At 42.4% G+C, this 15,005-nt stretch overlaps 1 protein-coding gene across 1 annotated transcript; it reads right to left on the bottom strand.

Annotated features, from left to right (window-relative positions):
- Positions 1 to 581: 581 nt before the first annotated feature.
- sarm1 (sterile alpha and TIR motif containing 1) lies at positions 582 to 13,457 on the bottom strand. The gene is made up of 8 exons (XM_085184564.1): positions 12,289 to 13,457; positions 4,238 to 4,856; positions 3,045 to 3,257; positions 2,467 to 2,558; positions 2,061 to 2,387; positions 1,771 to 1,960; positions 963 to 1,084; positions 582 to 701 (listed from the first exon to the last, which is right to left on the bottom strand). Exons 1-8 carry the CDS (start codon positions 12,750 to 12,752, stop codon positions 593 to 595), a joined length of 2,136 nt encoding a protein of 711 aa, XP_085040690.1. The 5' UTR covers positions 12,753 to 13,457; the 3' UTR covers positions 582 to 592.
- Between the last annotated feature and the right edge of the window lie 1,548 nt (positions 13,458 to 15,005).

Raw genomic sequence — 15,005 nt, 5'->3', positions numbered from 1 at the left:
GGAGTTATTCCCTCTACACATATTTCACTTGTTTATGGTTAAATTTGGGGCTTAGATTAAACTCACAGTAGTCACTCATCCTAAACAAATCAGCAAGTCTGCCAAGGAAGAATTCTTCTATCACAACACAAACATGAAAACGGGAGAAATGTTGGTAAAATCAGAGACCTGCTTTGGTCCATTTGATGTACACAGGTTAAAAAAACGACGACTGCATGTAGAGGAGCTTTGATGAACACTGATGTGTTAGCAGTGATAATGTTGCTGGGTGTCCATGTCAGCTGGTCTATCACAGTTATTTTCCTGAGATACAGAAGGCGCTTACTGTACCTGATTACACATATACAGCACTGACTAACATTAAAGGCTTAGAGTTTTTATATACAATCCCCTTATCAGTTCTATTTATTGTTAATAATTAAGTGTGTGTATATCAGGTATTCCGGTCAGCAAGTAATCTAAACATCCGGATTCATTTCACATGCATTAGGTCAGAGCAGGGAAAGCTGCCAGACTATTCACTGTAGGTTATGTGGAATTTTGGCATCATGGATAGTTATTATAGCTGAAATCGGACTGTGTTTATCTCAGTTTATTTCTTCTGCTCTTTGGAGCCGTCTGAGCGGTCGACTTGGTCTTGGGGTCCTTTCAGAAAGCGCAGGATCTTCTCAATCGTAGCCTCCTGATATTCGTGGGACCACCTATGTGAAGAGACGTCAGCAGGCATTAGATGATGTCGATTCAGGGAAAACAGTTCCCTCTAATTTGAATTTTTACACATCTGCACTAAAGTGAATGAAATATTAATGAGAGAAATATGAGTGCTATTGGGAGATTGTAATAAATGCAGTACAAATGGAACAAACAGCTGTGGTTTAGACCTGGTGGGAAAACAGTTTCCCCGCACATCACAACAGGACTGCATCCACTGTCCAATCGGAGCACAGTATGCAGGGACTCACTTGATGCCGTTGAAGTTGAGAATGGCTCTCATGTCTTCTGGCAGGGACATGGGGTCAGGCCATGCAAAGTTTTCTGTGACAGGAACTATGTTCTTCTTACCAGCCAGGGCCGTGACTATCTCCTGGAAGATGAAACAAATGAATTGAAGATAATCTATCTGAATTTCACTCAGCAGCTTCCCTCATAAGGGTAAAACTGCCTACCACAACACAAACACTGCTCAGGAACAGTGTGAGCAACACGGCAAAGAACCCGACACAAGAATCATGCTTTCTCATAATAACATGCATCCTAACCATGTTATTATGAACCTCTATGTACGCTTGGTTAACCTCTAACCAAGGATAGGATGTCCTAGAGCAAGTCCAACCCCACAAATCACAGGGAGCAGACACCACAGGACCCCTCCAAGGGTCCCATGTCCTGTTGAATCAGAGGTATTTAATGGCATAATATTAGGCAGAGTGTGATTTCCGTTAATTCAGTTTTTAGTCATGATATTTTATTAAAACCAGCCATCATGAATTTAAGTGGGTGTAAATGGAACTATAAACCTATTCATGAGTTTTAAGAGAGTTGCGTTCCACTGAAAATACAAAAACACTATCCAAAAATGACTCCACAGAACAAACTTTAAATGCAAGCTCACAAATCTGATCTGATGTAATCCAATTGCCTCATGAACAGAACTACTGTGGAACATCTCGAGAAGAGTTTGAGGTGCAGTGATCTGACATTTTTCAGCAGAAATTAGACATAATTAGCCCTGACATTTCAACCATCGTGTGCAGGAAATGGAAAACTGACCTTATGCACCCAGTCCTTCATGGCTATGTCTCCCATACACTTGTCGAGTGCACTGGCAGACAGGACCAGGATGAAGTTACGTGCTCTCTGCACACTCTGAATGAGTTTGTCCTCAAATTTACCAGCCTCCAGCTTCTCCACATCTATGAAGACGCTGTATCCTCGAACCTGCAGGTGCACCTTCAATAGGCTGGGAGCAAAACAAGATGAGCAGGATTTAATTTTAACCTTATCTGATCTCACTCTTCATCCTAAATGACCTTCTGCACAAAATCTCCTCCAGTTCTAACCTGGCCAGCTGGGAGCCCGTAGTTCGTCTGTAGCTGATGAAGACGTCAGGCCCTGAAGGCTGTGCATCTGTGCGGCTCAGTTTTAAGGGCCCGCGGCTGGCAGACAGTATCTTTGCTCTGTGGACGCCATTCTCAATGTGGCAGTCGTGCTGGAGCTGCTTATCGGTCAGGCTCTGGATGTTGTGACGGTCCACGCCTGACTGGACTAGGCCGTAGGTGTACTGACGAAAACGGGGGTCCACCTCGCTTAACCAGTCGGCCATGTTGTTGGGGTCACATGTGGAGTAATTGGCGTAAGTCTTCAGCACACGCAAGTCTCTCAAAAACCTGGATGATCAGACAAATTAGAGGGGTTTTTTTTTCTCAAGACAAATAAACACGGGTTAAAATATTATTCACCACTTGCCTCTTGCGGGTAAGGTTGGTAGTCATGCTCAAATCACAGCTCAAATCTTCATCTGTGATGTTCAGAAGGAGGTCTCCATCCACCTGGAGTTCCTACGTAATAACATCACCAAACACATCAGGTCAGTTTAGTCTGATTTTATTTATAAAGCATGTTTACAACAACAAAGTCGGCCAGCATACTGTACATGAAAATGAGGGTTACACAACATAATAAAAGATATACCGCACGCGCACACCATTGCCCACACACATCAATAAATATATCTGAAGAATCACAAATATACTAGAGGCAATAAAGTACCTAAATACCTACAATTTTCACTCTAGGATAAAAGCCAAGGAATAAAAATGAGTTTTAAGCCTTACTTTAAAAATGTACAAGGTTGGGGCAGTCTAATTAGCAGTCCAATGATATTCTTCGGTGCAAAAGGCAAAACTGACCCTAAAACCTTTCTCTCCACTAAACCACTCCTAAGACCCAAAACACATCCATGTCAGTCCAGCTGTTAAACTGAGCTGTGCGATGAACATGTGGATAGATATTTCATCTTTCTGTAGGAATAATGTGTCGCTCACCTGAAAACGATCGCAGTAAGCACTGAAGCCGATCTGCTGCAGCCACGTCTGCACCTCACAGGTTTTCCAGTTGGGCACGCTTGACAGGATTCGTTTCGGTACTTCCTCTCCCATCATGCTCAGCGCCCGCTTAGCGAGGGCACAGACTGTGGCATTGCTGGAGTACATGACGATTCTTTTGAGGCTCTGCACAGCACCAATCTCTTGAAATATCTGAAAAGGGAGGAGAAATTGGGGATCAGCCACAATATATTTCAATTTTAAGTGAAATAACCACCTGCCACAACAACAAGGCTTAAAAGGATCAGTCAACGCTAAAACATGCATCTCTTCATAAAATAAAGGCAAATAATTAACGTGAGAATTTTCTTAAATTTTACTTTCCAATTAAGGTGAGGTTGTTTTGAACTGTTATCCAACTTATACCTGTCGAGTCATCTAAATACAAGGAGTCATGCTAAATAAAGCTCAGTTATTCAGCTTTTCTTAAGTACTGCTAAATGGTGATTTCAATCAGTAAAGTTTCTTAACAACATTAAAATTGCATAAGACCCTGAAGCACACTGAATTCTGAAATCTTTCTCTGTGGCTTGGAGCTTGGATTGCATCTCTTCATGTGCTGCTTCCATAAAAGCTCCTTCTGCTCCTTCTCTCTTAAAAGTTGTGTGTTTCTTCTCAAAACTTCGTCGAACATCACTTGCAGGCCTTTATTTTTTCTCCATATCTTGGAACTTGTACTGCATTTTCTCTGCTTTTCATTTTCTTTCAACATTTCTGTAATTTGTTGCATTTTTCCCCTTTCATTTGTTTAACCCTGATCTTCAGGTCTTGTTTCTCCTTGCATAAATGTTCTAATGCTTTTCTGAGGGCTATAAATACACCCAGGTGAGCAGTGCTGGGATCTTCCCTTTGGCTTGAGTGGTGCTGTGACTGAGACATTTTGGGACCTCGATACAATAACTCTGTAGAGGATTTAGATGTTAGTAATATTTGTTAAGTAATGTTTTAATTAATATGTTGAATTGTTAATTTATTTTATTAATTTATAATCAGTTTTGATTCAAATATCTATAAAATCCATGCACTTCATTAATCTAAAAGATAAATACTATGTGTCAGCCACTGGAAGTATTATTTGTTATTTTATACATCTGATGTCTTTCCAACTCATTAAATAAGAGAGACAGTTTTACCTTTGTGTTGCGCTGACGGGACTTGATGCTGGCCTCAACACACAGGTAAAAGGCTGCAATGCACTTTCCCTCCACTCTCGTGCCATCCAGTAACGGCAAAAGTTGCTGCAGGTCAGATGCGGTCCTTCCCTGCATGCTGTCTGCACTGTCCAGTAAACTGCGGGCAAAGTCCTCTGGGTCCAGAGATGCGATGAACGGCTCCACTAGCTCCAAGGTCCCTGATTTCACCACCTCTTTCTCAATTTCTCTGTTTGCAGCTAACACAGTTACAGCCAAGCAGGCATAGAAACGAATGAGTTCATCCTCTTTGGAAAAGGCCAGTGGGAAGAGCCACTCAGCTGCCCGTTTCTCGATCATCCAACGCTGGCAGCAGTGGCCTCCATACATTGCACAGTTAGCCAGTGCCACGGCACAGTGGCGCAGAACAGTGGGGTCCGTACCTCGGCACCAGAAGAGGAGGGTGTCCAGGGCGCCGTTGGTGATGAGGTGGATAGACGTCTCCTCGGTGTGTTTGAACATGTGCTCGAGGATGCCCGAGACGCTCCGAGCCAGCTGAGCATCTTCCTGCTGACGAGTCAGATTGAGGATGACCCCCAGACCTATGCGAGCCACGTAATCCCTGTAGACAAATTTGGAAGATGGTAACAAACGCTAAATACAGACTTCATACAGTCTGGGAGACTGAGTGACAGCACTTAAGCAGCCAAGAAATTGAAGTTTATACCCACCATCCCACATTCTTTATCACTAATTAACAGAAAAATTGATCAGAGTTTATTTACACAGCTAACACCCATATTTGACAACTGTTAGAATTTATATTATGGCATGAACCGATCGGTTAACTAAAGAGAAACGACAGTCTCTCATTGTTTAAAGAACTGAATGTCAGCCAGTCTGCAAAATTGCAAAAATTTTGAATGTGTCCCAAAAACAGTCGCAAAAACCATCAAGCACTACAACGAAACTGGCTCACATGAAGGAAAGCAAGAACAAGAGTCACCTCTGCTGCTGAGGATAAATTCATCATCATCGCCAGCCTCAAAAAGTTTACAGCACCTCAGATTAGAGTCCAGATAAATTCCACACAGAGTTCCAGTAGCAGACACATCTCTACATCAAGTGTTCCGCCACGAATCAGGCCTTTTCGATCAAATAGCTGCTAAGAAACCACTACTAAGGAAAGCAACAAGCAGAAGAGATTTGTTTGAGGCAAGAAACACAAGGAATGGACAATAGACCAGTGGAAATCTGTGCTTTGATATGATGAGTCCAAATTTTGAGATTTTTGGTTCCACCTGCCATGTCTTTGTGCGGCACAGAAAAGGTGAACAGATGGTTTCTAGGAGGTGTGATGGCGTGGGGGTGCTTTGCTGGTGACACTGTTGGGGATTTGACCCAGCATGGCTTCCACAGCATCCTGTAGTGGCATGCCCTCTGTCACCTCTGTCAGTGCGCCCCAGGGCAGCTGTGGCTACAATGTAGCTTGCCATCGCCAGTGTGTGAATGTGTGTGTGAATGGGTGAATGACTGAATGTAGTGTGAAGCGCTTTGGGGTCCTTAGGGACTAGAAAAGCGCTATACAAATGCAGGCCATTTACCATTTACCATGCCATTCAATCCGGTTTGCATTTAGTTGGACCAATGACCCCAAACACACCTCCAAGCCGTGTAAGGGCTATTTGACCAAGAAGGAGAGTGATGGAGTGCTGCGCCTGATGGCCTGGCCTCCACAGTCACCTGACCTAAACTCAATCGAGATGGTTTGGGATGAGATGGACAAGCAAAAGGGATGAGACGGAAGGCAAAAGTGCCAACAAATCCTCCGCATCTCTGGGAACTCCTTCAAAACTGAAAATCATTTCAGGTGACTACCTCATGAAGCTCATCAATATTCAATTCAATTCAATTCAATTTTATTTATATAGCGCCAAATCACAACAAATGTCGCCTCAAGGCGCTTCATAGATACAGAGAAAAGCCCAACAATCATATGACCCCCTATGAGCAAGCACTTTGGCGACAGTGGAAAGGAAAAACTCCCTTTTAACAGGAAGAAACCTCCGGCAGAACCAGGCTCAGGGAGGGGCGGCCATCTGCTGCGACCGGTTGGGGTGAGAGAAGGAAGACAGGATAAAGACATGCTGTGGAAGAGAGACAGAGATTAATAACAGATACGATTCAATACAGAGAGGTCAGTTAATACATAGTGAGTGAGAAAGGTGACTGGAAAGGAAAAACTCAATGCATCATGGGAATCCCCCGGCAGCCTACATCTATTGCAGCATAACTAAGGGAGGATTCAGGGTCACCTGGTCCAGCCCTAACTATATGCTTTAGCAAAAAGGAAGGTTTTAAGCCTAATCTTAAAAGTAGAGATAGTGTCTGTCTCCTGAATCCAAACTGGAAGGTGGTTCCACAGAAGAGGGGCCTGAAAACTGAAGGCTCTCCCTCCCATTCTACTTTTAAATACTCTAGGAACAACAAGTAGGCCTGCAGAGCGAGAGCGAAGTGCTCTAATAGGGTGATATGGTACTACAAGGTCATTAAGATAAGATGGGGCCTGATTATTTAAGACCTTGTATGTGAGGAGCAGGATTTTGAATTCAATTCTGGATTTAACAGGAAGCCAATGAAGGGAAGCCAAAACAGGAGAAATATGCTCTCTCTTTCTAGTCCCTGTCAGTACTCTTGCTGCAGCATTTTGGATTAACTGAAGGCTTTTCAGTGAGTTTTTTGGACATCCTGATAATAATGAATTGCAGTAGTCTAGCCTGGAAGTAATAAATGCATGAACTAGTTTTTCAGCGTCACTCTGAGACAGGATATTTCTAATTTTAGAGATGTTGCGCAAATGGAAGAACGCAGTCTTACATATTTGTTTAATATGTGCATTGAAGGACATATCCTGGTCAAAAATGACTCCAAGGTTCCTCACAGTGTTACTGGAGGCCAAGGTAATGCCATCCAGAGTAAGAATCTGGTTAGATACCATATTTCTAAGCTTTTCAGCGCCGAGTACAATGACCTCAGTTTTATCTGAGTTAAGAAGCAGAAAGTTAGTGGCCATCCAAGTCTTTATGTCTTTAAGACATTCCTGCAGTTTAACTAATTGGTGTGTGTTATCTGGCTTCATGGACAGATAGAGCTGGGTGTCATCTGCATAGCAGTGAAAATGTATGCTATGTCTTCTAATGATGCTACCTAGGGGAAGCATGTATAATGTAAACAGAATTGGTCCTAGCACCGAACCCTGTGGAACTCCATAATTAACCTCAGTGTGTGAAGAGGACTCTCCATTTACATGCACAAATTGGAGTCTATTAGATAGATATGATACAAACCACTGCAGTGCAATACCTGTAATACCTACAGCATGTTCTAATCGCTCTAATAGGATATTATGGTCAACAGTATCGAATGCTGCACTAAGGTCAAGAAGGACAAGCACAGAGATGAGTCCACTGTCAGAGGCCATAAGAAGATCATTTGTAACCTTCAATAAAGCTGTTTCTGTGCTGTGATGAACTCTGAAACCTGACTGAAACTCTTCAAATAAACCATTCCTCTGCAGATGATCTGTTAGCTGTTTGACAACTACTCTTTCAAGGATTTTTGATATGAAAGGAAGGTTGGAGATTGGCCTATAATTAGCTAAGACTGCTGGGTCTAGAGATGGCTTTTTGAGTAAAGGTTTAACTGCAGCCACCTTGAAGGCCTGTGGTACATAGCCGATTATTAGAGATAGGTTGATCATATATAAGATTGAAGAATTAACCAATGGCAGGACTTCTTTGAGCAGTTTTGTAGGAATGGGGTCTAAAAGACACGTTGATGGTTTGGAGGAAGTAATTATTGAAGTTAACTCAGAAAGATCGATTGGAAAAAAAGAGTCTAACTTAACATCAATGGAACTAAGAGTAGCTGTAGATAATATTACATCTGTGGGATGATTATTGGTAATTTTTTCTCTAATGATAAAAATTTTATTTGTGAAGAAGTTCATGAAGTCATCACTAGTTAACGTTAAAGGGATGGTTGGCTCAAAAGAGCTCTGACTTTTTGTCAGCCTGGCTACAGTGCTGAAGAGAAACCTGGGGTTGTTCTTATTTTCTTCAATCAGTGACGAGTAGTAAGCTGTTCTGGCTTTGCGGAGGGCTTTCTTATAAAGCAACAAACTATTTCTCCAGGCTAAATGATGATCCTCTAAATTTGTGACACGCCATTTCCTCTCCAGATTACGAGTCATCTGCTTTAGGGTACGTGTTTGAGAATTATACCACGGGGTCAGGTACTTCTGATTAGAGACCTTAGTTTCCACTGGAGCTACAGTATCCAGAGTCGTACGTAGTGAGGAGGTGAAATTATTAACAAGATAATCGACCTCTGTTGGGGTAGCGTTCAGATAGCTGCTCTGCTCTGTGTTGGTACAGGGCATTGACGATGATAACAGTGGCTGGATTATATTCTTAAACTTAGTTACAGCGCTTTCAGAAAGACATCTACTTTGATAAAGTCCACTCTCCACTGCTGCGTAATCAATTATTGTAAATGTAAATGTTATCAAGAAATGATCAGACAGGAGAGGGTTTTCAGGAAACACTGTTAAATGTTCAGTTTCTATGCCATATGTTAAAACAAGATCTAGAGTGTGATTAAAGTAGTGGGTGGGTTCTTTTACATTTTGAGAGAAACCAATTGAGTCTAACAACAGATTAAATGCCATGTTGAGGCTGTCATTTTTAGCATCTACATGGATGTTAAAATCACCCACAATAATTATTTTATCTGAGCTCAGAACTAAATTAGATATAAAGTCTGAGAAATCAGACAGAAACTCTGTGTAAGGCCCAGGTGGACGATAGATGATAACAAGTAAGACTGGTTTCTGAGTTTCACAGCTGGGGTGGACAATGTTAAGCATCAGGCTTTCAAATGAATTAAAAGTCTGTCTTGGTCTTTCATTAATTAATAGACTGGTGTGAAAAATTGCTGCCACACCGCCCCCTCGACCTGTGCTTCGAGATTTCTGGTAGTTAGAATGACTCGGGGGTGTTGATTCATTTAAACTAACATAATCATCCTGCTGCAACCAGGTTTCTGTAAGGCAGAGTAAATCAATTTGTTGATCAATTATTAAGTCATGTACTAACAGAGACTTGGAGGAGAAAGACCTAATATTTAATAATCCACATTTCATCGTTTTACTCTTTGGTTCAGATGTGGATACTGTATTGTTCTTTCTTTGTGATTGTTTAAGTTGTTTGTTGCTGGTTTTTAGTTTGTTTTTTGTCTTTTTGGAAGCAGACACAGTCTCTATGGAGATGGGTTTTTGGGGGGGTAGCAGGAGGAGAGAAGCTGCAGAGAGGCGTGTAAGACTGCAACTCTGCTTCCTGGTCCCAACTCTGGATAGTCATGTTTTGAGGGGTTTAATAAATTTGTCCATATTTCTAGAAATGAGAGCTGCTCCATCCAAAGTGGGATGGATGCCATCTCTCCTAACAAGACCAGGTTTCCTCCAGAAGGTTTGCCAATTATCTATGAAGCCCACATCGTTTCTGGGACACCACTCAGACAGCCAGCAATTTAAGGAGAACATGCGGCTAAACATGTCACTCCTGGTCTGATTGGGGAGGGGACCAGAGAAAACTACAGAGTCCGACATTGTTTTGGCAAAGTTACACACCGATTCAATATTGATTTTAGTGACCTCCGATTGGCGTAACCGGGTGTCATTACTGCCGACGTGAATTATGATTTTATTGAATTTACGTTTACCCTTAGCCAGCAGTTTTAAATTTCCTTCAATGTCGCCTGCTCTGGCCCCTGGAAGACAATTGACTATGGTTGCCGGTGTCTCTAGCTTCACATGTCTGAGAACAGAATCACCAATTACCAGAGTTTGACCCCCGGCGGGTGTGTCACCGAGTGGGGAAAAACGGTTAGACACATGAACGGGTTGGTGGTGTACCTGGGGCTTCTGTTTAGGACTACGCTTCCTCCTCACTGTTACCCAGCCTTTCCCCAGCTGCTTGGGGTCTGCCGGGGAACAGCTAGCGGGGCCTACGCTATCTTCGGCTGCACCAGCTACAGGGGCCTGGCTAGCTAAGGGTGAGAGCAGGGTGCAAAGCCGAGTCTCCAATTCAGTAATCCTGGCCTCCAGAGCTGCAAATATGCTACATTTGTTACAGATATCATTACTGCTAAAGGAGGCCGAGGAGTAACTAAACATCTGACACAATGAGCAAGAAAGTGCAGAAGGGACATGTGAAGTAGCCATGGTGCTAACGGGTCGGCTACGAGCTAAGCTAGCGAAACAGTACAGAGACAGTGAGTGAATACTATAAATTAGGTAGTGAGTACACAGAAAGTGTGCTTCGGATGAAGCACGTGAAGATTATACTGTGAAAAAAGAATGTATTTAAAAGTTGTTAATTAAACTGCTAAGCAAATAAGCTACTCAGAAACACCACTGTGTTTGAGCAGGAACAGGAAGCGATACTATACCACAGAGCGAGCGAGCGAACACCAAGTGACAGCGCCACCGACATAGTGCCAAGAGTGTGCAAAGCAGTAATCAAAGCAAAGGGTGGCTAATTTGAAGAATCTAAACTATAAAGCATGCTTTCAGTTATTTCACACTTTTTTGTTTACTACATAATTCCATGTGTGTTCGTTCATTCATTGTTTTGATTCCTTCAGTGAGAATCTACAATGTAAATAGTCACGAAAACAAAGAAAAAACAATAAAATGAGAAGTTGTGTCCAAACTTTTGACTGGTAGTGTACGTCAGTATGAATTCAGTTTATTATAGCTTTTGACGTCTGGTTAAGTAAAATTTGTTGTTTCAAACTGCAACATTACATGTTATTTCTGTGACAGGTGTCCATAAGAAACGCTGCATGGTTTTAAAAGTATTCAGCAGACAGATCTCAGTACATGCAGGTAGAAGGGAATCACTTACAACTTGGTTAATGCAACTAAAAGTGTGCCCTGGAGTTCAGTTGAAAGAACCCTTTCACTGTAATGATGATAACAAGGTGGATGGACTGCTCTGCACATACTCCGACCCAGCCTCTCCTTCAGCTGCAATCAGCTGCTAGTACATTACAGCACAACACGTTTGAAATCCTGACGACACCAAACTGATGATCTTCTCAAATGCAAACTCAAAACCACTGAACCGCATCACTGCAGTCCTGGGCTGTGAATCAGTATCTCAGTATAAGTGCTTAAGAATTATAATAGATGACTCACTCTCTTTTACACCTCACTTTCAGCAGCTGTCTGTATTTTGAGGCAACAAAGAGACTTGTTGCTCCCCCGTCATATCAGAGTTGTTATATGCACTTGTATAATGCCTGCAAGGAAGTTCCTTCAACTAAAACTTCATACGATTTCAGGTGAATATAAATGATCAGTTACTTCAGGCTGTAGAAACAGAGCAGAGGTGTCTGGCACAGCTTCATCTACTTTCGAACTGCATGGAGACGCTGTAGCAACACTTGTACTATAAAAATGAACTTTATTGCTTGACTGACGCGTTTCGGCTTGTAGTCTTCATCTGGATCTGGAGAATAATTATCTGGATCGTGGATGCCAAGCAGTAAAGTTGTTCTTTATGCTACAAGTGTTGAGCTTCACCCTCTTCATGCTGCAAATATTTGACCACCCCTGTGTTCTGGCCCCAGACTATGACATTTAAATTGATGACTTGGAAATGTGCTACACTTATTTTGTGTATTTTAGCTGAGCACTCATTTCTGAAACTGTACTGCTGCCAGTCTTGGCCAGCTTGCTTGTGGAAAGGAGAGTAATAATCTCAAGAGTCACATTAACCCCATTAAATAAAGGTTCAGTAAATAAAGATCACATTTTATAATCATTTACTAAGTGATTACTAGAATACTCAGACAAATATGGAGACACACAAACACAAATACTGCCCTACCCGCAGCAGTGTTTAAACTTTATGTCTAAGTACAAAAACAGACTGCAATGTAGTACAGTCTACTGCGGTCCTACACCGCATCACACCGTTACACCATACCTGTTCTCTGAGATCAGTATCTGCTCCAGCAGTTTTGCAGACTCGTAAGTGATCTCCACAGCAGGCAACTGCTGGAGCTGAAGCAGCAGCTCCAGGCCTCCATGCAGCCGGATCCTGTTGCAGATCTCCTCGGCCACTTGACGACCCACGGTAGGTAAAACCCAGGCCTCCTCCACCAGCTGGAAGATCTCCGCGATAGCCCTGCGGGTCTCATCTGAATTCGATGTCTCCCTGGATGACTTCAGCCGACTGATGGCGGAGCGCAGGGCGGGAAGTGACGTGTCCAAAACCGCCTGGACGTCGGCATTGATCCCCGGAGAGATGGCCCTGGGGTCGCATGCGGAGCCGCTCCTCCCTCTCTGCAGTCGGCTGACGTAATCCGGGACTGTGAGCCGGTCAGAGCTGAACATGATGTAGAAATGTCGGTAGAGCCTCCACAAGAAGAGCGTCAGGGAGAAAAGCATCTACCGGCACAAACAATGTGATCGATCTGGATGCACACTTAAGGCCTGTGATCCGTGTTCAGCCTGCTGGCCGCCCTGTAAACAAAGCCAACTCCTGCAGAAAAAGCAAGGCCTCGGTTATTAATCAAAAGTGACAGCTTTCACCAAATCGCACATCTCCTCTCTCTGGGTGTCATACCCGCCAGTAAGCCATTAAAGACTTCTGAGCAGATCTTGAGCAGATCAGCGGGTATTTACGCTTCACAGTTGCTGCTTTTTGTCTCTCTCGGTAGATGTGTTAGTGGGCACAATTTGTAGAAGTGTCCTTAAAGCGCACAAGACCTCGAACCGAAACGCTGGGAAGCACGGCCTGCTCGTTTTGCTAAGAAGAATAACAATAAACTATTGTTGTCTGTATCCTCGCTCGCATTCATTCACTGAGGCTTGGCTAACAAAGAAGACTTTTAGTTCTCATAGTTTCCCTTCCAACGCATCCAGCGCGCTGCAGCGGATTGTTTTCTCCAAAAATATCAAAAGTAACGCTCGTACCCTGCGGAAGTTCCTCGCCTGACATCCTTTGGTCAGCATCCGCAGGCTGCCTGCATCTTCAAGGCTTCGCACCGCCCACCGGCCCCGGATATGTTATCAGTGATGTACAGTGAAAGAAGCAGCACCGCTCCTCATCATCTTTCAACTCCCTGCATCACAGCCGGTCAGAGCATGCGTATAGTGGCAAGGGCGTTTGTAAACACTGCAGGCCTTCTGTCTGTATGTATGTATGGAGGGCCAGGAGTGGTGAAATGAATGAATTAAAATAGCCATTAAATAATTAATTAAATGTGTCGATAATTAATTACAATTTGAAGTAATTAATTAAAGAAATATTTAAATAATTAATAAAATGCCCATTCATTTCATTTAAAACACTAAATACATCATTTTTTATTTATTTCAAAATGTATTTAATTAATGACACATTAATTAACAATTGCTTAATTGTATATTTGATTAAATAATTTTGGACAAATTTGATTAATTATTTATGTATTGCTTATTTTAATTAATTAATGAACCATTTAATTAATTACTTAATGATGTATTTATTTAATTCATTTTGGCAGTCCTGACCCTGTGGCTGTCTTGATGAATTCGTTTTACCTGTCAGCCTCACCCATCAAACTCAGGGGGCGGGGTTAACGCTGTTCAAGTCAAAGCCATTGCTTTGGCCTGGTGGCCATTCTTTTTAGTGGGCATTTCTCCACACCAACAACCAGCATGTGGAAACTAACTAAATTGTACTTTGAAATACCCTGTTTTTGTCTCACCAAATACACTTTTATTTTATTTTTTTAGTAGTGGTTTAATCTTCAGATATCTGGTCGGTTTGTCAAGATAGAGCCTATTTGCAAAAGTTCTTCGATGATTTCGGAGATGTCTGCCCAGCTCAGACTCACAGCAAAGCATGTGATAGACCTGTTCCCCTCATAAGCGCTTGAGCTGTTATACCACCGACAAAGCTCAGGTCCTGGTACACAACTGTCATAACCCCCGCTGACTGTACACCGACTTCATTTACTGAGGTTATATCTATCGGGTCTTTATTTCCTGATGCGAGTCCTACTTGTTTTAGTTGCCAATTCCGAATTAAAACTAACATTAAAACATGTTTAACATAGAGAGCGAGCAAATAAATACGATTGACATCTGAGTTTTGTGTTTTTTGTTCAATAAGCAGTGTGACCGGTGTATACACGCATAATCTTTACTGAAAGAGATAACACTGGTGTTTCCGTCAGTAACTGTTAGGTTTAACTGTAATAGGCTTGTTCGACACTGTGAAATACAGACTTCACATGCTCGACACTAATATTTTTATTGTGAATATTAATGATGAGGGTAAACAGGCAGTCCAGCTGCTGCCTCGGAGCCGTGTACACCAGGAGCGAGGTCAGCTGTTAACCCAGAGTTTCCCAGCTCGGTCACATGAAAGTGTTGGCATCAAACTAACCTAACGGTCATCTATGAATCTAATTCACAGGTCATACCAATATTCTTTTACAGAAAATAATGCTCATTACTGCCAACTATTCCAGAGACGCGAAAATCTAAAGCATAAAGAATATAAAAATATACCAGTCTGAGGCAACACTGTTATAAAAGAGATGAAGGCTTCAATTTGTCGCAGATCAGATTCATGATGTGTGTTCTGTGGTATCTGCATTTCCATCAGCGTAAGACTTGCTAATTAAGACTGCTAATTAGCAGCAGATTAGA

This window comes from Neolamprologus multifasciatus, chromosome 14, assembly GCF_963576455.1.
Source record: "Neolamprologus multifasciatus chromosome 14, fNeoMul1.2, whole genome shotgun sequence".
NCBI classification, from domain to species: domain Eukaryota; kingdom Metazoa; phylum Chordata; class Actinopteri; order Cichliformes; family Cichlidae; genus Neolamprologus; species Neolamprologus multifasciatus.
The sequence above is the reverse complement of the archived record's forward strand: the minus strand, read 5'-3'. Positions and strand labels throughout refer to the sequence as shown.

Bases quoted from the DNA above. Each gene is read 5' to 3' on its own strand.
- sarm1 (XM_085184564.1), bottom strand. From the start codon at position 12,752: ATGCTTTTCTCCCTGACGCTCTTCTTGTGGAGGCTCTACCGACATTTC. The intron at 2,559-3,044 runs GTGAGCGACACA...GTTATTACGTAG, and splicing joins CTTACTGCGATCGTTTTCAG to GAACTCCAGGTGGATGGAGA. The intron at 1,961-2,060 runs GTTAGAACTGGA...TTTTGCTCCCAG, and splicing joins ACGGGCTCCCAGCTGGCCAG to CCTATTGAAGGTGCACCTGC.